Source organism: Aotus nancymaae, unplaced genomic scaffold (genome assembly GCF_030222135.1).
Source record: "Aotus nancymaae isolate 86718 unplaced genomic scaffold, 86718_ANA_hifiasm-v0.15.2.pri h1tg000036l, whole genome shotgun sequence".
Taxonomy (NCBI): Eukaryota; Metazoa; Chordata; class Mammalia; order Primates; family Aotidae; genus Aotus; species Aotus nancymaae.
In genome coordinates this window covers 65,194,741-65,220,363 of record NW_026988450.1, presented here as the reverse complement: position 1 = coordinate 65,220,363, position 25,623 = coordinate 65,194,741, and the positions used below count along the sequence as shown (strand labels likewise).

The window sequence follows — 25,623 nt, the reverse complement described above, 5'->3', positions numbered from 1 at the left end:
CTGTCCTGAAATTTCTAATGTTTGCTTTGGTGTGCAGTTCTCGTTGTGAAAATGTTAGTTTAGTTGTTTAGCATAAGTGTCACACATGGCTCATTTGCAATGCAAGCTTACATACTCCCTTCTCTCTTCCACGCTGCTACTGAAAGACCCACTGGCTCCCTTTGCAGAGCTTTCCCAGAATATGTAGACTGAAATCTTTATTATATTTGTGTTTACACTGTAACACACACTAGCTCAAAAACATATGCCATACCTCATTTTATCTACTCCTAGGCTAAACTCTGAACCACACTAATCTAGAAAGAAAGCTTTCGCTCAAACACCACTTTTTGAAAGTTGCTAGTTCTAAACAAGATAATAGCAAGCAGAGGTTTTTTTCCCTCCTCTGTTCTTATGTGAAAGTACAGTCAATATTAATTTTAAATTTTATAATACCACATAAAAATAGATTCTGTTTTTCCATTAGGAGCAACATTTTAATTTGATCTTTTTAAATTAGGGATTCATTGATACATTCTGAATTTGATCACAAATTTGGTATAATTTCAGATGTCTAAAAATGTATGGCCACAGACATCATCATTTATTCTGTAAGTCACATAAAATGCTCATAAGTACAGAGTATGAGAGTTATAAGTAGAGTCCTAGAGTACTATAGAGAATACACATAAACTTTAAAACACAACATTTTATTTTACGAATAACAATATACGAATCATAATTTAAACAAGAGCAAATGTTAAAAGCTTTTTTTTATTACCTTAGAACTTGTTGCATCTTATTATGATTTGGGAAAGTATATGGGAATGTTTGAGTTCATATTGCCTTGTTCTTTCAGTAAGTTTTCCTTATGGCTAGAGGAATTTTGAATAGTTCTGTTTAGATTGAGTCTTGTCTCATTGTTTTACCAACTGCTTCTCCACATACTGCATCCCATATTAATGTTGATCAAGATCTGCCTTGAAAAAAAGTTGGGTAGTATATTTACTGGTGAAAAAAGGTATGGATACTGTTATCCTTTTTCAATTAGTATGCTTTCCAAACTTTTTTTTAATCATTATGCTTTCCAGTTAATAGAAACTTAGTAAAAAGTGGCTTAAACAATAAGAGAAATAACAGGCTTGATTAAAATTTTGGAAACAGATCTGAGATTGGTTCAGCAGCTTGATTATGTCATCCAAGGACTCTCCATCCTTAGTTTGTTGGCTTCCTGTCCTCATACTTCAGTATTGTGGTTTACAGGGTGACTGCATGAAGCAACTGAGGAAGCCCTACCTATTCACAAAGCAGGAAAGGGAGAAGGAAGAGAGGGATGGTGTTCCTTTGGGGGGAATATCTTTCTCAGAAACTCTCTGGCATACTTCACCTATTACTCAATTGGCTGAACTGTGTTTCATGCCCTCTCAAGAACAGGTATTAGCAGAGTGGAATGAGACATCTGTCAGTATGGGGACATTTGCTTCTCAAACAAAATCAGAATTGATCTAGCCAGCAAGAAGCAATGACTCTGGATTGGCATCCAAAAGTGTTACATGCTCCTTAATGTGCTAATGACACAGTTCATGGAATGGTGTGCTTGCTTCCTAGCTACCTTCATGTTTATGTTAATTCATGAATTACCACTCTGTCTTTTTGGTATATTCTGTATATTCAGGGCATTTATAGGTAAGGACGGTGAGAAATATATGTGATTATTAGGCAATTTTAAAGGAAAAAGATGATAAAGACTCTAAGTAGCATGAATGCAAGCTTTGAAATATGATTAATGTTTTATTCATAGGTGAAAATGGCATTACGGACATCAGGACATCTCTTACTGGGAGTAGTTCGAATCTATCACAGGAAAGCCAAATACCTTCTTGCAGACTGTAATGAAGCATTCATTAAGATAAAGATGGCTTTTCGGCCAGGTATTGTTGAAGCTTTTTTTTCCTTTGGAGTTTCTCATATTTTTTGTGTTACTGTAGCTAAACACATTTTCTAAATCAACAGGCTTGCGGAGGCAGTGGTTCAAGGGAGGAAATGTACTTTATTTGCATCTCTTCGACCTGTGAAGTAATGGAGCTCACCCCCTTTTTTGTTCTTCCTTTGGAGCTGCCTTTTTAGTACTTTTTTCAGCAGCTTACATAGACTGAGTCATCAGAGGTTGAAATGTTGAAAACTAATTGTTATGTAATGATTTTTTTAAATATAGCCCAGAAAAGACAATTTTAGGGTTTTAAACTTTTTTCCTAAATAAATGTTCTTTGTAGTTTTTTTGTTGTTACTAACCACACCACCATCTAAGTAGATAATTACTGCTTATCTAAATTCACATATTTTTCTACAATTTTTAAAAGCGTTGATGAAATTTTATTCTAATTAAAATAATGTGTATAGAAGAAATGCCTTAACGGTTTTTACCGAGGATACATTCTAGTACTTCATTTTATGTCAGTTTGTGAACAGTAAAATGTTTGAGATCTAAGATTTTATTTAAAAATAAAATATTTAGAAAAAGATTACAGTACGTAAATTAACATGTGAACAATAAACACATTTTATCTAAATAACATGCTGCTTTTTTGTCTTTCAAAGTAAGGCATATTTATTAAAGACAACTTGAAAAATATAAAGAAAATTAAAATTGTGTAATTCTGCTTTCTCTAAAATAACCAGCTCCTTTTAACATTTAAGGCACTCCTTTGCAGTCATTCTTCCCCCCATAAATATCATGTTTAATTAATTACATGTTAATAGTTATTTGTTGATATGTCCATGTAAACATTTATCAGCTTAATGCGTAATTAGTGCTTTGATTTTTTCATAAAGCAAGGAATACAATTTATGAGCATAGAAAAAGAGAAGTACTTGTGCTTTAAGGTATTTTGCATATGTTATCTACCTATTAGAGTATAAACCTAGGAATTTATACTTACTTATCTCCTCCTTATCCCTAGATAATTTATGGGTAGCTAGATATTCAAACTTAGCATTTATTTTCCAGGTGTTGTTGACCTGCCTGAGGAAAATCGGGAAGCAGCTTATAATGCCATTACTTTACCTGAAGAATTTCATGACTTTGATCAGCCACTGCCTGACTTAGAGTATGTGTCTTCTTCTTTAAAAAATTGTTGGCTTGGTCCACAAAAAGCAGTAGTATTTGCTTACAAATGTATAGGTTTTTGTGGAATGTTTTACATTAACAGGTAGCTAAAATGCATATACTTTTATTTAGGATAGTATATATATAAATAAGGAACATAAAACCTAGACAGCTGTTCTGTGAGAAAAATCATGTGGATGTCAGCTTTAACACAGCTAAGATGTGAGAGTTTTGACATGCTTAGGCCAAAGCTTATGTAAACCGATAAACAGTTGTCTAGGTATGCTCTTTATACAGTGATATCAGGGAATGTAAACTGTTGCTTCAGAGTTGTATATTAAAGTCAGCTGTTGGTTGTCTTCTTGGCCAGGCTATACTCAGAGTCATAATTCTGTTCTGGTTGTGTTTTGTTTTTGTTTTAAATAAACATGCAAGATAACTTTTTATGAAGAGCAAGAAAGGGTCATCGTCACGACACACATTTGAGAGAGAGTTACACAGAGACGGCCATCATAGCAGAATACTGTAGTATGTTTCCCTTCTCTCAAGTCCTTACAATCTAGCTATCATGCCATGATGTTGGAACTTGACTGTAGCTTTCCAAGTGACTTAGCATAACTGACAGCCAAGGAACACCATTACAAATTTCTCTGGTTTTTGAAATTATCTGTGACTTCTAATTAGGGTAAGTTTATGACCTATTTTGTTATTACATGTGTGTTAGTTAATTCTAGGCTCTATCTAGCTTTTTACTTTTTTTCTCTCCTTTTGGCATTTTCTTTGAAAATGTTTTATTATGGAAATTTTTAAACATAGCTAAAATTTAGAGAAATAAGTAGGATGAACCTTGTATGTCAGTTATTCAGCTTTTGTAATTACAAGTATATTGCCAGTCTTACTATATCTATTTTTCCCGAGTTTATCTCACAACCTCTGCCAGATTATTTTAAATTAAATAACAGATAATCTTATTTCATCTGTAAATACTTTGATTTTGTCTCTTAGAGGTAAGGAATTTTTAAAGCCTCCATAACACATCACACCTTTTAAAAAATTATCAGTAATTCCTTAATATAGGCATACGTTGGAGATACTGTGGGTTTGGTTCCAGACCGCTGCAGTAAAGCAAGTCACACAAATTTTTTTGGTTTCACGGTGCCTATAAAAGTTATGTTCACACTGTATTGTAGTCTATTGAGTGTACAATAATAGCATTATGTTTAAAAAAGCAGTGTGCGTATCTTAAAAATACTCTACTGCTAAAATATGCTAATGATCATCTGAGCCTGCAGCAAGCTGCCGTTCTTTTGCTGGTGTAGGATTTGCCTCGATGCTGATGGCTGCTGACTGGTATGGGTGGTAGTTGCTGAAGTTTGAGATAACTGCAGCAATTTCTTAAAATAAGACAGCAGTGAAGTTTGCTGCATCAATTGATAGACTCTTTCATGGGAGATTTCTTTGTAGCATACACTGCTATTCGATAATGTTTTACCCACTGTAGAACTTCTTTCACAATTTGAGCCAATCATCTGAAACCCTACTGCTGCTTTATCAGCCACCTCTATGGAATATTCTAAACACTTTGTTGTTGTTTCAGCATTATTAACAGTATCTTCACTAGAAGTAGATTCCATCTCAAGAAACTACTTTCTTGGCTTATTCATAAGAAGTAAACTCTCATTTGTTAAAGTTTTATCCCAAGATTGCATCAGTTAGTCACATCTTCAGGCTCCACTTCTAATTCTAGTTCTCTTGCTTTTTTCACCAAATCTGCAGTTACTGCCTCCACTGAAGTCTTGAACCCCTCAAAGTCATGCATCAGGGTTAAAATTAATTTCTTCTAAACTTTCTGTCTGTACCACTGAAACTTTCTCCATATGAACAATAAGGTAGTTTTGCTTTCTTACTCATGTTCACTAGAGTAGCATTTTTAATTTCCTTCAAGAACTTTTTCTTTGCATTTACAGCTTGGCTGTTTGGTGCAAGAGGCCTAGTTTTTAGCCTAAATCAAGCTTTAAACGTGCCTTCTTCACCAAGCTTAATCATTTCTAGTGAGATATGTGTGACTCTTCGTTTTACTTCAACAGAGATAGTAACCATTGTAGGGTTATTAATTGGCCTGATTTCAATGTAGTTGTGTCTCAAGGAACAGGGAAGCCCAAGAAGAGGGAGAAACATTAGCAGGGGCGGGGGAGGGCAGGAGCAGCCAGTCAATGGAGCAGTTAGAACACAGAACATTTCCCGGTTAAGTTCACCATATTATCTGGGCATCCTTTGTGGCACTCCAAAACAATTAAAATAATAGCATCAAACATCATTGAGCCGGGTGTGGTGGCTCACACCCATGATCCCAGTCCTTTGGGAGGCTGAGATGGGGAATCGTTTCAGGCCAGGACTTTGAGACTAGCCTGGGCAATATAGTAAGGTCCCCGCGCCCCGCCCCCCCATCTCTACTGAGAAATAAGGAAAAAAGTTAAAAGATCACTAATCAAGATCACCATGACAGATATAATAATGAAAATTTTTTAAATAACATGAGAATCACCAAAATGTGACACAGAGACATGAAGTAAGCTTGTGCTGTTGGAAAATGGCACCAACAGACCTCCTCAATGCAGTGTTACACAAACCTTCAGTTTATTAAAAACTCAGCATCTGTGAAGCTCAGTAAAACAAAGTGCAGTAAAACGAGGTATGCCTATATGATATCCAGTCAGCATTTAAATGTCCCCAATTAACAGTTTTAGTTGACGTTAAATAAAGTCTACAAACTGCATTTGAGCTTATGAGTCTCCTAATAATCTATTACAGTATAGCTTTGCCTCCCTCCAATTCTTTTTCCTTGCCATCTATTTCCTGTATAAGCCTGGTCGGTTGTTTTAAGGTATTTATGTTCTGGATATAGCTGATAGTATTTAGATTGGTGTTTAGCATTACACATTATTAAGGTATTTATGTTCTGGATATAGCTGATAGTATTTAGATTGGTGTTTAGCATTACACATTATTAAGGTATTTATGTTCTGGATATAGCTGATAGTATTTAGATTGGTGTTTTCATTTTTTATTTAATATTTTTAAACTATATGAGAGATTAGTCTTATTTATTAGAGGAAGAAATTGAGTCTCAGGGAAGTCAAGGAACTTCAGAGTTTACACAGCATGTAAGTTGCAGGGTCCTAATGAAAACCCGTGCCTTATCTAGCCCATCATTTCTAATTTTTTCCTCTATACTTGATTTAGTGGCTTCTGCATATTACATTGTATTTGCTGATAAGTAATGCTTTTCAAATTTAAATACAAGTTAATTTCCACATCACTTACATTTTTGGATTGTATTGGAATGTATGAACGTATTAAATACTAAGGCTTCTAAAACTTCGTTGGTTATATGTTTTAATTTTTCTTTTAGAGAGAATTGGGATTGTTTTTTCTTATAAATACAGTGAAACTTGAGAATAAAATGTATTTGACCTTCTTTTAAAGTGACATCGATGTGGCCCAGCAGTTCAGCTTGAATCAGAGTAGAGTGGAAGAGATAACCATGAGAGAAGAAGTTGGGAACATCAGTATTTTACAAGAAAATGATTTTGGTAAAAAGAGAAATTACTAGCCATTAGTTGTAATGTTATATTGTGTTGCTAATAGCAATTTCAAAAGAAAACCGGACTGTAGTACATTCATATCGATAGAAAGGCTTAAAATTTCATCTAATGTATTTTCATCAAGAAAAGAATTTGGTTTTCTACCAGTATATTAAGCATTATTTTCATACTTAGAGTTAATTGTTTACCTACTCCTCTCCCTACATATAACCATACAACCTATATGTTGATTCTGTGAGGAGTCCCAACATTGAAGTAGTGATCGCATTTAAACTAACCATTTTGGAATAGTTTCCCTATTATACTTGCTATTCAAAAACAGGTATTCAAAACTAGTAGCAAGGCACACTCTTTTTTAAGAGATAGGGTGTCTTCTGTGTTATCCATGCTGGAGTGCAGTGGCTATTCACAGGCAGCATTATAGGACACTACAGCTTCAAACTGTTGGATTCAAGTGATCCTCCCACCTCAGCCTCAAGTAGCTAGGACTACAGGCACATGCCACTGTGCCCAGAACCAGTTCTTTTCTTGATGAAATGCATTATAACAGGAAAGTTTAAGCTGTGAATATTAATGTAACTTAACATAAGTACATATTTAGGGTTTATCTAGGATTACTTAAATCTAGATCTAAGTTTGAATTTGCTGGTAGTGTCCCAGTATTGTAGCTGTGTGTAATTGAGCCATTTTTTAAAACTTTGATGCTAAAGATTTAAAGCTTAAACAAGATATTTTAACACTTGAAGATAAGTAAGACTTCAGTAAGCAAATGTAATATAATTATAATAAATCATTAGCAGTTCTCTTTTAGAACAGTGGTATTTCTAACCTTTCTGAACTAATGACAAATCAAAATTTGTTTAGGCGATTTTGGAATGGATGATCGTGAGATAATGAGAGAAGGCAGTGCTTTTGAGGATGATGACATGTTAGTAAGCACTACTGCTTCCAACCTCCTATTAGAGTCTGAACAGAGCACCAGCAATCTGAATGAGAAAATCAACCATTTAGAATATGAAGACCAATATAAGGATGATAATTTTGGAGAAGGAAATGATGGTGGAATATTAGGTATGTGAGAAAATGATGGTTATTTGAACATAAACATAACTTCTTTATTAAGTTTTAAGGTTTTGGAAGCAGTTGCTAATTCTGAGTCTTGAACAGCTAGTAGATATATATGTATGAATTGTGATCAGTTGGTTTAATAGGACATTCTGTAAAACTAGCCTCTTAAAATGTTATAATAAAACCTAAAGATGCTTATCTCAGAGTGCTAAATTTTACTAGTATTTAAAACTGTTCTATTTGTGTTTGATAGCTATGGTAAGTAAATATTTTTTAAAATAGATAAATGAACTAGAAAATACAAGTCAAGAATGAGAATTGTTTTATATACTAAGTGTTTTATACTTTTATAAACTACCTGGAGGAGAAACAGATAAAAATTTAATATATGTTTAAATTTTATCCCTTTTAACTTAATTTTGTTTTTCCAGTGATTGGCTATTGTGGTTTTGGCATTTTTTTTTCAAATTATAGCTAACTTACATTCTCTTATTTCAGATGACAAACTAATTAGTAATAATGATGGCGGTATCTTTGATGATCCCCCTGCCCTCTCTGAGGCAGGGGTGATGTTGCCAGAGCAGCCTGCACATGACGATATGGATGAGGATGATAATGTATCAAGTAAGCATTTCATGTTCAGTGATTCTAGGGATGATCGTATGCCATCCAAAAAGATATTTATCATAGAAGATGAAAAACTAAAAGTTGCAGTTTTTAATGAATTACAAATATCCTTACATACAGTGCTTATGATTGATTACTAGTTCTGATTCTCTTGAATGTTTAATCTTGTGCCTCTCCCCATTTTTTGGCCAGTTGGGTTCAAGTCTGGTGGGGCCTTCTCATAACTGGAAAAATATGTTTTTCTTAGTAATAGCAAGATTTCTTTCCATTTTATGAAGGGTTTTTTCTCCCCCCATTTGTAGGATATATATTATATACCCAAGCTTTTTGTGACTGTATTTATTTTTATAGTGGGTGGGCCTGATAGTCCTGATTCAGTGGATCCCGTTGAACCAATGCCAACCATGACCGATCAAACAACACTTGTTCCAAATGAGGAAGAAGCATTTGCATTGGAACCTATTGATATAACTGGTGAGCCTGTGAACCTTCAGATTTGTACAACATACAACATAAGGTCTTATTTCTGGTTCTTGCCTGTCTACTCATCTGTTACTGTTGTTTTAGATAACTAAGCTGCGTTTATGTCACAGTCATCTATCATAATGTCTTTCTTCTATCCAATTATAATTTGAGTATTTTGTAGAAATGTCTGTGCAAGTTGCCGTGAAATATAAAAGTATAGAACAAGTTTTCTGATAATGAGTATCTTAGTCTCTTGGGGTTCCCAAAACGTTAGCAGCTCACATATGTAACCACTAGAAAACATCGCAAAGCATTTTTTCAATAAAATACAATTCTAAATGCTGTACAGTTGGGCTACAATCTGGAAAAAACTAAAAATATTATTTAGAAAAGAAACCTGGAGGCTGGTATGGTGACTCACATGTGTAATCCAGTGCTTTTGGGAGGCCAAGGTAGAAAAATCACTTGAGGCCAGAAGCTTGAGACCAGCCTGGGCAGTAAATATAGTAAGACCGTCTCTTCAAAAAGAATTTTTTGTTTGTATATATGCTCTTAGAATTTGCCTTTATTCACCCGTTCTGAAAAAAGAAATTTTTTAAAATGTAAAAACTGGAAACATCAGAAATTCTAGAATCAATAATCTTTTTTTGTAGTATTTTTTAAGTAACATTGCAAGACACCGTTACTTAATTTGGGAGGGCTGCTTCTGAGTGACAGACAATTTGTGATAATGTAATGGGGATATAAAAGTTTAAACAATTTTTAGATGGTTTCTGAGGACAGTAGGGTAGAATACTTTAAATAAATTACAGTGTAATTTAAGACATAGTTATTACCTTTAAATAGAACAAGATTACCCTTTTGTGTTTCCCATTGATTAGGGAAATGGACAATTAAGTAAAATATATACTGTATTAGATAGTGAGATTAGAGAGAGACTGTCACTGTATAACATCGTTTTGTATTTTGTAAGTGTTGAACCAAAAACCTTTGGGATATGTCTGACGGGCTGCAATCTTAAGGATTTTATTTAACCCCATGAGCTTTTCTGCATTTTAAAAAAGTGAGTCAATACAGCCTCCTTGCAAGTTTTAAGGATTAGAAATGACTATTTTAAAATGTCTAGGATGGAGTTACAGGTCTGTCTGACCAGGCTTGGACTTCTTTCACTCTGTCAAGCAGCTTCTGTAACTGCCATATATGTATTATCACTTTTCCAATAAAAATAATAGTATTTGTAGTCATTAAAGAAAACTCAATTTGTGGCAGATACTATACCAAATACTTTACAACCCCTGTAAGTGATAGGCCCTGTTTCAAATGAGAAAATGAGCCAAACTCTGAATAGAGTGTGATATGTTCATTGTTTACAGTATAAAACTACATAGGCAAAAATATATTGGCCCTTTCATCATTTTACTTATTTTGTGCTAAAAGTCTATATATACTCATTCAGCAGATTTTTGTTTAATACCTATTCTATTGTGTTCCTCTATTCTAAAGGGTGATTGGAAAACATCAGTTAAAGCATCCTACCCTCATGAAGTTTACCTTTTCTGCTAGAGTCTGTGTGTAGAAAAGCGGGGATATAGTCAGTCCAGATCTTGTAGCTGTATGTTCCATACTGATCTCTTAGGAAAATGAGCTTATTTTCTATTATTCCAGTTAAAGAAACAAAAGCCAAGAGGAAGAGGAAGCTCATTGTTGACAGTGTCAAAGAGTTGGATAGCAAGACAATTAGAGCCCAACTTAGTGATTATTCTGATATTGTCACTACTTTGGATCTGGCACCACCCACCAAGAAATTAATGATGTGGAAAGAGACAGGAGGAGTAGAAAAACTGTTTTCTTTACCTGCTCAGCCTTTGTGGAATAACAGACTACTGAAGGTAATATAGTTCGTGGAATTTTTACTTAATATACATTTTGAGCATCTAAAAAAAGAACTTCTAAAACCTTTGTTTGCATCATTTTTGGTAAGTGTTTTGCAACTGTATGGCAAGTTTCCTTTTTTCTCTCTCAAATCACAGTGTACTAGCCATAACTTCATCTGAAATAATATGGATAAGTGACACCTGCATTTCTAAAAGATGTAAAATGAATTTTCCTTACATTAAAAAGCCACTGACATGTTTAATAGTACTTTTCTCTGTAATAAACTATTAGGTATATTGCCTTAGTGTGCTTTACATCTGAATTCTTTAACTTTTCTGAATAAAACATGAGTGGTTCTGCTTTTTCAACAGTAAAGAATTCTGGCTTCAAGAGATTTTTTTCCCCCATTTATAGGCTCTTTTCTGCTCACATTCCACAGTATTCCAAAATAAGATTCATGGGTGTGTGGTGAATTAAGCAGTGCTGTTAGGCTAGTATTGTGTCTCAGGTTGAGATATGCACAGAACTCATTGATTTTACTGTGTTTTTAGAATATAGTAATACATTCTAAATCTAAAGTATTTCAGAGCAACGAAGTTGTGCTTTTTATTATAAGCACTGTCATATAATTATTTTTAAGAAGGTCCTTAAAACTATTCTTTGACTCAGTAATTAGTAGAAATTTTTCCTGAGGAAGAAATTCAAGGTATAGAAAAACGATCTCTGTGAAAACGTTGATTACATTGTTGCTTACAGTTTAAAAAGAGAGAAATAATTTAAAAAGTAGAGGAATGGCTCAAAATGGAGTATTATGTAGCCATTAAAAATAGGTTAAATGAGGCCACAAGTGGAGGTTCACGCCTGTAATCCCAGCACTTTGGGAGGCTGAGGCTAATGGATCACTTGAGGTCAGGAGTTTGAGACCAGCCTGGCCAACATGGTGAAACCCCTAAAAATACAAAAATTAGCCAGGTGTGGTGGTACACACCTGTAACCCCAGCTACTCAGACAGCTGAGACACAATTACTTGAACCTGGGAGGCAGAGGTTGCAGTGAGCTGACATTCTGCCACTGCACTCCAGCCTGGGCGACAAAGTTAGACTCTGTCTCAAAAAAGAAAAAAAAATAGTTTAAATGACAGCTAATGAGGTTACTATATAATAAGTGAAAAAAACACAATTTAAAGCTATTTGCTATGAGACCAGTTAGAATGAGTTTTAGTTTATGAATATGAAAATAAACTGCAGACAGATAAATAGAAAACCCCTTAAGGCTGTGAAATAATGGATAAATTTTGTTTATCTAAAATGTCTGCATTTATAATCTGAAAACTAAACTCATTTAAATTCATTTTCAGATGGAATGACATGTGAATATGATAAGTAAAAGCCATGATAAATTATACACTTATTGTATTTATTAGAACATACTTTTGGAAGATAGAAATCAGTGGTGACTTTTTGGTTAGATTTATTTTATAATTGAATTTTTCTTTTTTTTCTTACAGCTCTTTACACGCTGTCTTACACCGCTTGTACCAGAAGACCTTAGAAAAAGGAGGAAAGGAGGAGAGGCAGATAATTTGGATGAATTCCTCAAAGAATTTGAAAATCCAGAGGTTCCTAGAGAGGACCAGCAACAGCAGCATCAGCAGCGTGAAGTTATTGGTTTGTTCTATTGGAATAGTTCCCTGATGAAGTTCACATGAGTATTTGGCTTAAAATTTACCTTTATACTGTCAGAGTAAAAGAAATAAGGAATGAAAGATATACTGAAATGTTTGGGCAGGGAAATGCATTGGATCTGATTGCCTTATTTAAGTATGAAGTTTCCTGTCTTCCCAGAGGTTTAAGGTTCAGAACTGTCAGGGTAGACAGTCTGCTAAAGAATTGTCCTACATTGTACTGTGGGTAGAACTTGTCGTTTTAAGGCCCCCTCCCCCTTTTCTGTATATTGCTAAAACTTGAGTGATCTTTATGGAGCTAAACTTTTATTTATCCTTCTTCGTTAGAGAAAGCACTACATATGTCTTAGTGTACTGCTTTAAAAAATAAATGGTTCTATAATACTGTTCAAACTGTACGACCTACATTTTCTCTTCATATGACCAATTGCAGATGAGCCCATTATGGAAGAGCCAAGCCGCCTCCAGGAGTCAGTAATGGAGGCCAGCAGAACAAACCTAGATGAGTCAGCTATGCCTCCACCGCCACCTCAGGGAGTTAAGCGAAAAGCTGGACAAATTGACCCAGAGCCAGTGATGCCTGTAAGTAAGCAAATCTATACATTAAGTCATTTGAAGGTATTCATACAGTCAGTAGCAAGTGGTATTTAGGGAGCCCTTTTAAAGTATCTTGGTTTTGGCAGAAAATGGTAAGGAATGAGTCCAGAGGAAGAAGAGCAACTGGATATATAGACAGTCTGCTTCAAGTAGGAGATGTTCTGGGAGTCTGCAGTCTTTGACTTTTTGAATCGTGTTGCTTTAGAGTGGTCCAAAGTGAGCATCCTTGACTCTGAAGTTGGTTCTGATTTATTCTTTGGCAGACATTCCTGCATACCTTCAGTACTAGACAGTTTTAGGTCATCTTACTAAGTAATCAGAATAGACTTGTCAAATACCTGAGAAGATGTAAAGCAGTATCTACTTCATTCACACTTTGACTGCTATTAAATTCGGCTAGGATAGGAAAGCTAAGCAAGTATAAAGGAAGTAGTAGGGTTTGGTTTAGGGCTTTCCAATCTTAAGTCTATAGGATAAATGAATTTGAGCAAAGGGAGGCTTTTTGTCCACCTTAGGCTTCTTGTTCAGCCTCCATCAAGAATACTCTGCCAATTTTAAGAACTAGTTTTTGTGCCCTCTGGTGGTAAGGAGTTGTCAGTAAGAGCATTTTTCTGTATAAGCTCAGGAATGGGAACACAGTAATGAGTAGTGACTCTCATAACCACTGTCTTTCTGCTAATTCTTTGGTTTCTTAAAGACTTTGGTTTTAATGTTCTTAATTCTTTATGTTAAGCTTGAGAGAAAATAAATATAGGAAGTGGACCCAGAAAAACAATTTTCTCACTTCTACTATTTGCTGCCTTGAGACATTCAAGACTCTCAGAGTGAAAGCTTATGATTTTTAAGTTACAGTATAATAACCTTACAGAAGCTTTAGTGGTAAAAAGTGTTTTTGACTCCCAAAAAGTAAGTATAAAAATGAAACATGGTTTAAGATAATGATGAAATTTTTTTTGTAAGCTACTTTAATGTAGTTTTATAAAAAATCAAAAAAGATATATACTGTAATAACGTTTTGCTTGTGGGGAAGTATGAAGATATAACCTCAGTATTTCTTTTTGGCTAGAAAACTTCAGCCACAGTGTATTTGCATAGTTAAAATAAGCTACCTTTAAAATATACATCTTAAATTGTCTTATTTGTATTGCTTTAAGCCTCAGCAGGTAGAGCAGATGGAAATACCACCTGTGGAGCTTCCCCCAGAAGAACCTCCAAATATCTGTCAGCTAATACCAGAGTTAGAACTTCTGCCAGAAAAAGAGAAGGAGAAAGAGAAGGAAAAAGAAGATGATGAAGAGGAAGAGGTAAACTGCTTAATAATTTTCTTCCAGATTTAGCAAAAACATCCAACTTTCTTTTATTTTTCATATTGGAGCTAACTTAATTGATGTTGAGCATCAGAGTTACTAAAAAAAGTTTGAATATAAGCAAAATTTTACCAAATGCCTAGTGGCATAGATCATTAGGAACATGAAATTTTATACTTTGCTGTAACTCATTGGCTCCCTTGTGGGCTTTTGAAAGACTGCAATTGCCCTTACACTGATTCTTTGTCTGACTTCTAAATTGCTTGTAGCTACTTTTACTATCGTGTGGTCAGTGGTCGATTCTTACTGCTATTATCATCTGCTTCTGATATAACCTCTTCTGTATCTGTGGTGACCTGAAAATCAGATAACCATGTATTTTCCACTTGTCTGAGATTCGTTTCTGTTTTTCTTTTACTTAAACCAGGGTAAAGCATGACTTTGCTAAAACATTTAGATTGAGTGAAGACTTGAATGACTTTTACTTTTTACAAAGTAAGAGGTGCTTTAGGAAATAATTTCTTTTTCCTGGGGCATTTTTAAAGGGTTCAAGGTCTTTCTTGTTCTTTCTTCTTCTTCCTTATTTCTGGATCATCGAGGTTATTGTTTAAGACTTAGAATTTATTCTTGTTTGATGTTGTCAGATATGTTACTTAAACCTTTAAATTTAAAATAAGATGTTCTTTAGGTAGCATTGAAGGTGTTTAAATTTCTTGCAAGACTAAAAAAGGTTATGGATTAGATAAATTTTCATTAGCATCTGTTCTTAATTCTAATAATACTTAGTGCTTACTTTTAATATGAATACCTTATTTAAAGCCAGAATTAGCTTTAGAGCTACTCTAACCTATGAATTAGGGTGTGCCATTATCTCAGACTTAGTTGTGAATGAATATTAAAATTGTTGTGGTTTCTGTTACGTCTGGTATATAGTTGCAGCATACATAGCCTAGGAACATCACAACTGTTGATTGCACCCACCTTGGACTTTAAAAAGGCATTTAGGCGGCACGTGGCTGAGAACTAGGCTGCTCAAGTAAGATGTAAAAATTATAGCCCATTCATTTTAATACACCATATAGACCAATAGTAAATCCTCATCTTAGCTAGTCTGCAGGCTCTTTGGTACTGCTCCACAATGAGATTAGGAATCTGCCAGAACATAAGTCATCTAGCAAATCATGTTGCAATATTTATGTACGTATTTTAAGTTGAAATAAACAGTATACTTAGTGGTACAGTTGATTATATCCTTAAGTTCTTTAACAGGGGCCAGTAACCAAAAGCTCTGTGATCAGCAGCAGTCCACAGACCCCGCACAGTGTGTGTAGATAGCATCCTTATAGAGCAATATAGAAGTGTACTTTCAGCCAGATGTTTGCTTGCACATATACAGAGGGCTTTCCTTTGTAATTTAAGGAAGACAAACTCTTCAGAGTTTATACTCTAGATGCTAAGTGATTTCTCAGCAGCATTAAGTACAGTTTTTTATTAGTCCAAAATATACAATCTCAAGGTAATTTAGAGCTTTTAGGAGATGTAGAAATACTTCATTTTGCATTGGACTTGTTTTATCAGCTTTTGGGGGGTCATTTTCATTCAGGATGAAGATGCTTCAGGGGGTGATCAAGATCAGGAAGAAAGAAGATGGAACAAAAGGACTCAGCAGATGCTTCATGGTCTTCAGGTATTTTCTTCTGTTGTCTTAGAGAAAAATGTTCCATCAAAGACTTTTGGCATTGTTCCTTGAAAAAAAAAAAAGCATACCTTTGTGAAACTTTTTCTAAAACTGCATTATTTTTAAATGTTTAAATTAAATACATAAGCTGTTAGGCCAAGAGTAAGCCTGAAAAGCAGAACCATGGTGACATATTACAGAACGCCTGTGTATCCCTGCACCTTCTTGTTTTTGCTCAAGTAAATTTAATGTGCTGAATCATTAAATTTATTGGATCATTGTGTAGCATCAGCTGTCAGTCACTTTTCCTTGGGCCTTAATGTCACAGACACAGACAATCTTGAATAGCTATGAAATGCCAAGCAAGTTGCTCAGGGTTTCCTAAAATAGGATAGTTGACGTTAAAAAATTTTTTTTTTTTACTTTAAAAACTGTAAGTGCTAGATTTTAGTATCATATTACATTAGCTGTCCAAAGAAATTGGTTATTTTAATAATACATGTCAGAACACTTAGACTTTCGAAATTGGTTATTTTAATAATACATGTCAGAACACTTAGACTTTCTTCTTTGGATTTTAGATATACCATAATATACCTTAGCCCTTTACCCTATTGATTAACATGAGAATCACATACTGTTTTTAAAAGTGCAGTCTTGGTCCTGAGCAGAATAAACAGTTTGTTTTTTCCAGTAACCAAAATTGGCATTTGTGTTACTCTGTTTTGTGTTGCTCTAAAGGAATACCTGAGTCTGGGTAATTTATAAAGAAAAGAAGTTTTTTGGCTTACAGTTCTGCAGACTACAAGAAATAAAGCACCAGCATCTGCTTCCGGTGAGGCCTCAGAAAGCTTACAGTCATGGTGGAAGGCAAAGGGGGAGCAAGTGTGTCACATGGCAAGGGGATGCTAGGCTCTTTTAAACAACCAGCTCTCATGTTAACTAATGAGCAAAAATGGACTCATTGCTGCGGGGAGCCATTCATAAGGGATCCCCGTGACACTGACACGAACACTAGGCTCCATCTCTAACACTAGGGAATCACGTTTCACCATGAGATTTAGTGGAGACAAATATTTGACTATATCAGCATCCTCACTAAATTACTACTTTATTTCCCAGGTTACTTTAAGTCATCTTTTTGTTTGTTTTATTTCAGCGTGCTCTTGCTAAAACTGGAGCTGAATCTATCAGTTTGCTTGAGTTATGTCGAAGTACGAACAGAAAACAAGCTGCCGCAAAGTTCTACAGTTTCTTGGTTCTTAAAAAGCAGCAAGCTATTGAGTTGACACAGGAAGAACCGTACAGTGATATCATCGCAACACCTGGACCAAGGTTCCATATTATATGAGGAGCTAGAAGCATTACAGCTAGTGTTTGTTTCACTAGTGCTTACAAATTGCCCCCATGTGTAGGGGACACAGAACCCTTTGAGAAAACTTAGATATTTGTCTGTACAAAGTCTTTGCCTTTTTCTTTCTTCATTTTTTTCCAGTATATTAAATTTGTCAATTTCATCTTTGAGGGAAACTGATTAGATGGGTTGTGTTTGTGTTCTGATGGAGAAAACAGCACCCCAAGGACTCAGAAGATGATTTTAACAGTTAGAACAGATGTGTGCAATATTGGTGCATGTAATAATGGCAGTCAAAAGTCATGATTTTTATCTTACTTCTTCATTACTGCATTGAAAAGGAAACCCTGTCTGGGAAAATGCCTGACAGTTTAATTTAAAACTATGGTATGAGTCTTTGACAAGGAAAAAAAAAAGGCTTTCCGTCAGTAACACTGGCAGTCTTCCTGTTAACCACTCTCCTTAGGGATGGTATGGGAAACAACAAAGGTCACCCTCTTGAGATTCGTTTTTAAGTGTAATTCCATAATGAGCAGAGGTGTTACGTGAAATTGTGTTGTGACTGATAACCTTCAGCTACAAAAAGATAGGACTGACTTGGTTTAAAGTGTTCTATTTTGTAAATCATTCCATTTGAGTCTTTCTGATAAACTTGGCTATCCTGAAATCTGTTACTTTAGTGAGGTTCCAAAATGAGCAAAAATAGGCCTAATTAGAGTAGAGTGACTATTAAAAAAACATAGCTTTCTAGGAGCTATAAATCAGAATTTTAAAAAGATGTTTTGGATATATTTGAGTATTCAGATCATGAAAATAGAAATTGCCCTGCCTACTACAAGGACAGACTGATAGGAAATTATACACCTGGTCAACTTAACCTTTAAGCAGACAATGCTGTAAAAACTAATGGCTTCTCTGATATTTATTAAAAGTTTTAGTACTTACCTCCTTTTCCAGTGCTGCACACTCCTGTGTTTGGAACTTTAATAGCTTCGCGACGAAATCCTACGTCTCGTTTCCTATAATTTAATTGAAAAAAAAATTCAAATAAAGGTTTTATTATTAACAGACCAGATAGCATCAGAAATCATGTGACTATTATTATCAGAATATGTCTTAACTTTTTAGGGCAAAATTAACACTGAAAGTTCTAGCCTAAGTGTTGAAACTTTTGTGGAAAAAAAAATCACTTTTGAAAATCAGACTTCAGTGTATACCCAATAATTTTAAATTATGTGAAATGTTTTAAATTTGTGAACTCGTAATTACTGTTTTAATGATTCAGTTTCTTGAGAGTGGTAATTGTATAAAATTGCTATTGCAGCTTTATTTTCAATATGATGTGCCTGTAAACCAAGGAGTTTTCCCCGTTTGTAAAAAGACATTGTAGATAATTGAATGTTTGATTTTAGAAAGGTCGTTAGTTCTTGTTACACATTTTGTTAGTCTGGTTTTTGTTGCTTATCAGGTTTAATATTGTTCTTGAAAATAGTTGATGCTATGTTATGTATAACTTTTCTAATAAAAGTTGTGTTATAAGCTGTACTTTTTTGAGTATTCAGTTTGGTTTTTTTTTTTTTTTTTTTGAGACGGAGTTCCGCTCTTGTTACCCAGGCTGGAGTGCAATGGCGCGATCTCGGCTCACCGCAACCTCCGCCTCCTGGGTTCAGGAAATTCTCCTGCTTCAGCCTCCCGAGTAGCTGGGATTACAGGCACGCGCCACCATGCCCAGCTAATTGTCTTTTGTATTTTTAGTAGAGACGGGGTTTCACCATGTTGACCAGGACGGTCTCGATCTCTTGACCTCGTGATCCACCCGCCTCGGCCTCCCAAAGTGCTGGGATTACAGGCGTGAGCCACTGCGCCCAGCCCGAGTATTCATTTTTTAATTGGTGGAGGTCCCCGAGGGAAAAGTTGGCTGAAAAAGTTAATACAGCCAAACACCTCATTTGTTTGCCTTATCTAGAATAGTTACCCATATAAACCAGATGAATTTTTCAAAAGAGGTCTTAGACTGAAAAATGGAAGACTAGAATAGCTTGTCTCCAACCTTCTTTGTTAACAGAACTATGTGATCTGCAGTTTTCATAAATGTCTAATTGTTACGTGTGAGGTATTAAGATTAAAAATGAAACCAACAAATGGCTGGTACAGAGGAAGCTTTGGGGCATGAATATGTCTCTGTAACTGCTAAGTACATACAAACTATGACATGCTTATGGATGTACATCCTTAGTGCTCCAAACAAGCAAGGTGGGTAGGCAGGTGCTGGAAATGTCCTCGGTTGATCTGAGATGCCTAACTGAAAACCAGCACATTCAGTAACCTGACATGTACCCACTTTTACATTCTAGTCTAGGACTAGTCCTGCTGCCCACCCCTCCCAGCCCCCACTGAACTTTAAAGCATTGAGATTTTATGGTTTAAACCCTGATTTGAGTGTAAATTTGTTACTGTTTTTAGTAGAAAAAAATCAGGTTTTATTAAACACCAATTATCCTAAAACACAAAGCAGCTTTAATTTGGGGCTCACTGCCATAGATGCCTATAGTAAGGAATTATGATTAATGTGAAAGTGATGAGAGCCTAGAATATAGTATGCCACAGTACCTGGGAGAAGTTCACAAAGAAAAGATTCTCAGATGATAAAAAGCATTTGCTGAAATTTAAAAGATGGCTCAGCATAGTAAAGTGAAACGGTGGTGTTTAGCCAGAGCAGAACCATGAGTGTTTGACTTGGAATTCAAAGGCCTAGCTGTAGACGGACAGTAGAATCTACTCTTGTGACTGTCCTGAAACGGAGTTTCCAGAGTGGCGCAGTAGAAAGAGCAATGGGCCAGAGCCCTGGGCCCCAAACTGTAATCTTAATTTGACTATAGAGCCTAACTCCAGAAGCTTCATTTTGTATCCAGGTCTACATCTAAAATAAAGTGGAAGTCAAGTCCCATCGATTTCCATTTCCAAGAATTGTGAAGACCCTATGAGCTAATTAAAAGCAGTCTGAAAAGCAACTAACATTTGTATGATGAAGATAATGCTTTAATTCATGCACTTGGGCAAGGGTTTAAACCTTTCTAATCCTAGAGTACCATACGTGAGGTGGACATCTCTACTTGGAGGAACTACATGCCCGTTAACTTAATTTCTTCAAAACTGAGTTAATTCTACTTTACTACTTTAGACCTCCCTAATGCTTTGTCTTGGTGGGTGGCTCCTTCACCTTCCATGTCCCCTTGACCTGGTGATTCAGTGTTCCTACATTTCAAATAACCATTCCTCTGCTCAGACTATTGAAGACTTGCAGAGATTACTTCAACAGCTCCAGTTACTCAAAAGATAAGACTGTTTCCTTTAAACACATTAGAGTCAACTGGCAAGTCAGCAGAGGGACATTTAAACAGGGAGGAAAGGAAGATTTTTATTTCAAGACCAAGCGCCCAGGAGCCATCTACCCTGCTTTCTGTATTCCCCCTGCTGTCCTCCCAGCTGTGCTCCAGGTCATGCATCCAAACTTTTAGGCCGCCAGGCAGGTAATGGAAATGAGTGAAGCGGTCAGGTGACCAGCAGTGGAGGGGGTGAGGAGGAACAGAGCTAAACTGGATGAAACAGGGCAGGGGTCCCCTTTCAGCTGAGCACAGCATCTGCTAAAATGTCACCAACTGCTGGTTCAGAAAAGGAGACAGAGCATTGCCTCATTTGGGGATTTAACAGGAAAGGCCAGAGGTCCTGATTTTAAAATGTGATATATGATTCACAACTGTTTCAATACTATGCAGGCCACACACACCTTGGCAGACAGATCCAGCTTAGAAACCTCAGGCTGGCAGCTTCTGTCAAGCTTTGAGGACTACAAGGAAAGCAAGTTGTGCCACTTCAAGAAGCAAGGCTTTCTGTGCTCTTTCCTGTCACTGCTTCAAAGACCACAGTCTGGCTACTTCCTCTTAAAGAATGCGGTCTGACTTTTTCAAGGCCCTATTTGATGTTCCAGGCCCACAGGGAACATCCTCACCTGACTTTATTTATGCTTCAGGTGTGCCCTGCTAACTTTGTATGACAGCTATTGTATCACATTCCCAATCTAATGGAAATGTCTTCGGAAAAGCAGGACTTGAAAAATGTAAACCTAAAGACAAAAGTTTCATTTCCTCAAAATCCTCCAAAGCCAAACAATGCAGAGATTCTCAGATGTTAGTTAGCTCAAGAGTCAGGTGGAAGATTGTATATCTGTAGGCTTGACGTTTAGCCAGGGAATCTGCATATTTAACAAGCACTCCAGTGGTTCTCACGCAGACAATTCCCAGAATTGTTTTCAGATACTGGAATTCAGCCTTATCCTCTGAGCTGCCATTTCAAATGCTTGGCCAGCATCTGGACCTGCGGCTGGTGGGCGGAAGTGCCCTCCGTGATCAGCTGTTACTTATGCTCTAGGACTAATTAGCTCTCAATTGGCCAACAGCTGTTCAGTGGGAAATTCTCATACAGTTCAATGGACCAGTTTGCTCTCCAATTTGAGCAACTGGCACATTGTTATTTCCAGAAGGCATCTGGCCAAAGGGGCCCTCAAGTCCTGTTCTAATTACCCCAGCTGTGATAGTCTCCTATGTGCTATGAAAATGAGTCGGCACCAATGGGTGGCCAGTAATCAACAATGATCATCAAAACAGCAACACAGCTTCTGTAATTTACTGAGTGAGTTTGGTCCGGTGGTTGAGAACATTGGTTGGAATCCAAGAGAGGTAAGTTCAGGATTAGGTCTGCCTCTAATTAGAAACTGCGGTGACTGTCTTAACTTCAACTCTTGGTTCTCTCCTGAGGAAGCTCGTAAGGCTCCTGTGAGGATTAAATAACATAATGCGAGGAAAGCACTTAGCATAGTGCCTGGCCAGTGGTAGCTACTGTGTATTAGCTGTTTTTCAGGCCAAAATACTTACTGAGTGCTTTACCCTGAGCAAGGAATGATGCCAGAACTAGGTGTACTGATGTGAACAAAATACACACAGTTCCTTTAAGTTTTTAGGAAGTTCAAGAAAGTCAAGACATCTCCAGAGAAGTAAACCTTCCTTCAATTCCCCCAGAGAAACTATTCCCCCCATCTTCTCTATTTCCACGATATTTTATTCATAACTCTGATGACACTTTCATAATATACTTTGCCTGTCTACTTCTCTTGACTACTTGACTATGGATTTTTGAAGACTTGTCTATAATCCCAGAACTACCTAATCCAGTGTGTGACTGAGTTGAAGTGTGATCAATCTTATTGGCTTCAGCCAATGACCATGGTAAAGGACGAAAATAACTCCCTTGAAGCCAATTTCTGTGAAAATTGGTTTTGAGAGTAGAATATGAATTCTTGCCATTGCTAAACATACAGTTCCTGTAAGTTTTGGTAAGTGTGTGTTATTTTGCTTAGAAAACAAAGAAGGGGCCGGAAGCAGTGTCTCACACCTGTAATCCCAGCACTTTGGGAGGCCAAGGCTGGCGGATTGCCTGAGATCAGGAGTATGAAACCAGCCTGGACAACATGGTGAAATCTTGTCTCTGCTAAATACAAAAATATTAGCCAGGCATGGTGGCACACACCTGTAATCCCAGCTACTTGGGAGGCAGAAACAGGAGAATCGCTTGAACCCAGGAGGCGGAGCTTTCAGTGAACCAAGGTGGCACCATTGCACTCTAGCCTAGGTGACAGAGCTAGACTCCGTCTCAAAAAACAACAAAAAACAAAAAAACCAGGGAGAATAATTTATCTACCACCTTCTATCTCCCATCAGTCACAGGTTTGCTTTTGGAACATTAGTTACCCATTATCTTCCAGGCCCACCAAGCTATCCCCTATCTCACCTATCAAAAGTCTCCTATGGGGTGTGCCCTTTAGAAACTTGTTCAGAGCCCACCTAGCAGAGGGTGGTTGGATCAGAACAAAAGGCTATTGGCCCCCAATTGAGTTGATACATTGACCAGTTTGGAAGAGAGTTCCAAACTGAGCACCTCAGAGTTTAAATATGTGGTAAAATACAGGAGAATACTTGATTTGTGATTCCAAACCCCTACAATAATTCTTGGGTATGAAACCTTGCTTTCCAGGACACAACAGTGTCATTTTCTTCATGCTGGTTGGAGGGTTATAGCAGGTGGTAAATTCTGAGTTTCTTTCCCCCAAGCCATCTAAAATTTGTTTAGATTGACTCTGCTGAAATAACAGAGACTGCCAGATTCCCTCGATTATAGAAGTTGTGTATGAAATGTCATCCTCTGCGCTACCGAGCCCCATGATCACAATGAGTGCTAAACAAGATAATGTATGCACATATACTTTGCAATCTGGAAAGCTCCACAAAAGTAGTTACTGTAATAACAAGGTAGCTTCCTTGGGAAGAAGAGTCACCATAAGAGATGAAGATAACATTATGCCTTCATTTGAAAGTCAATTTCAGCAAGGTAAGAGGTTGCAAGATAGTTCAGGTTGATTTCTTGTGGGAACCATTACAAGCTTAAACGTCTGGGGGAATTTCAGCAGTTAAGGCTTTTCTTGAAGGGACCCTAGGGCAGAAGCAGCTTTCCCCAAACTTCTTGAAACTTTGTCCCAGTTGATAGTCTCCATAAACATAACACTAAAGGATACAATTAATAAAGAAAAGAGGGGGATTTCAACATTTATTGAACAGCAGACACCATGCCAGGTGCTAACAGCATACAAAGACATAATCTTTGTGATTATACCTTCAAAGATTAGAAGGCAACAGTGGCATTTAAACTACACCTTGAAGAATCAGTGGGATTTATTCAACAGGCGTGCAAGGGACAGGAAGAAAGGGTGTTCCAAGAATAAAGAATAGTACAGGCAAAGTCACGGAGGTAGAAAGGAATAGCACTGATTTGGAAGCCAAAATGTAAGGAAGCAAAGCCAAGGTAGCAGTCAGAGGACAGAATTCACTCAGGCTTAGTAGTTTGGCTGAATTTGCTACCAATTATTAGGCTCAAAGACCACCTTGCCTTCAGATAGCCTGCTGTGCAATTCCTATGTTTACAAGAAATATGGCCTCTCCTACAACAGATCCTGTAGGTTTGTTTGCATTTTTGTTTTCTTTTTTTACCTCCACAAACCAAACAGAAAGCTGAAAAACACTTCCAGACAAACGTGTGCTTGTGGAGTGGGACCATTTTTATAATTCCTTCTGGTTCTAGCACTATTTGCATATGAGCCTTACTGCCAGTAAACCTGAGTGGGCTGATCACTGGAGGCCACGGCAGTGTCTCTCTCACACTGACAGCCTGGGAGCATCAGAGGAACACTGAGCCCTGGAAAATCATGTAGAAGGAAGAGCTGGAGGCTTCCAGTGTCCTCAGACTCTTCCCTGGGTTGCTGACAGGGGCACTCATGGCCAGGATTGGCAGAAGGGGTAGGATCAAAAGCAGAGGGGGAAGGGCTGTCACTTCAACAAAAGTTTTTCTGAATCTTTTGTCAATGTCCTTTTTCTCAATCCTTGAGCAGAGCGTACAGCAGAATGCCTTCAGGATGGCCCAAAGTGACAAATGGTTAAGAGCTTAGGCACAGTCACTTTTGCTCTTAGAAGAATTACATAGTGATAATAATGCTAAGACTTATTGCCCACTTAATAATAATAATCATATACTTATTATGGCTAGAATTTGTGAAATACTTTCTATGAGCCAGCACTATGTTAATCATGTCACACGCATTCATCTTCCCAGCATCTCTGCGTGGTAAATCATATTATTATTATCATAACTTTATCAGCAGATGTGGAAACTAAATATGGCCTAGACTACAATTGTCATTGAAGATTCCATTTGTTCTTCTGTATTTTGCAGCTCAACTAATGTTAGGTGAGGTCATGTAACTAGTTCTGGCCAATGGGCTCTGAGAAGAAGTGAAGCATAGCTCTGAATTAAGGCAGTGAAAAGCCCATGTGCACGTCTCCTCCAACTCTTTCTTTCCTGGACCCCTGGTTGTTAAGCAGGGTAGAAATGCCACAGAAGCTACCAGGTGATGGAACCTCCATCAGGCTGGGTGCCTGAGTGACTGGAGGGAACAGAGCCTTTTTGCAGACCTGGGATAGATACACATGAGGACCAAGAGATCAGCCTTTGTTGTGGGAAGCCACTGAGAGTCCAGTGTTAATTTACTATTGCTACATAACCTAACATATCCAGGTAATACACCGAGGCCTCAAGAGGTTTAGTAACTATAGATTAAGTGATTAAGCTGGAACTAGAACCACAATTTCCTGGTTCCCAGACGACAAGTCTTTTT

At 36.8% G+C, this 25,623-nt stretch overlaps 1 protein-coding gene across 1 annotated transcript in view; it reads left to right on the top strand.

Moving 5' to 3' along the window:
• Positions 1-18,890, top strand: part of RAD21 (RAD21 cohesin complex component) — a 31,660-nt gene extending 12,770 nt beyond the window's left edge. The window contains exons 3-14 of the mRNA XM_012443269.2: positions 1,781-1,910; positions 2,987-3,086; positions 6,572-6,678; positions 7,555-7,761; positions 8,257-8,382; positions 8,737-8,859; positions 10,516-10,739; positions 12,233-12,392; positions 12,843-12,991; positions 14,161-14,310; positions 15,917-16,000; positions 17,151-18,890. Of these exons, the coding sequence (XP_012298692.1) occupies positions 1,781-1,910; positions 2,987-3,086; positions 6,572-6,678; positions 7,555-7,761; positions 8,257-8,382; positions 8,737-8,859; positions 10,516-10,739; positions 12,233-12,392; positions 12,843-12,991; positions 14,161-14,310; positions 15,917-16,000; positions 17,151-17,342 (1,752 nt within the window). The 3' untranslated portion in view covers positions 17,343-18,890. The remainder of the gene's footprint in view (positions 1-1,780; positions 1,911-2,986; positions 3,087-6,571; positions 6,679-7,554; positions 7,762-8,256; positions 8,383-8,736; positions 8,860-10,515; positions 10,740-12,232; positions 12,393-12,842; positions 12,992-14,160; positions 14,311-15,916; positions 16,001-17,150) is intronic.
• Positions 18,891-25,623: the final 6,733 nt, after the last annotated feature.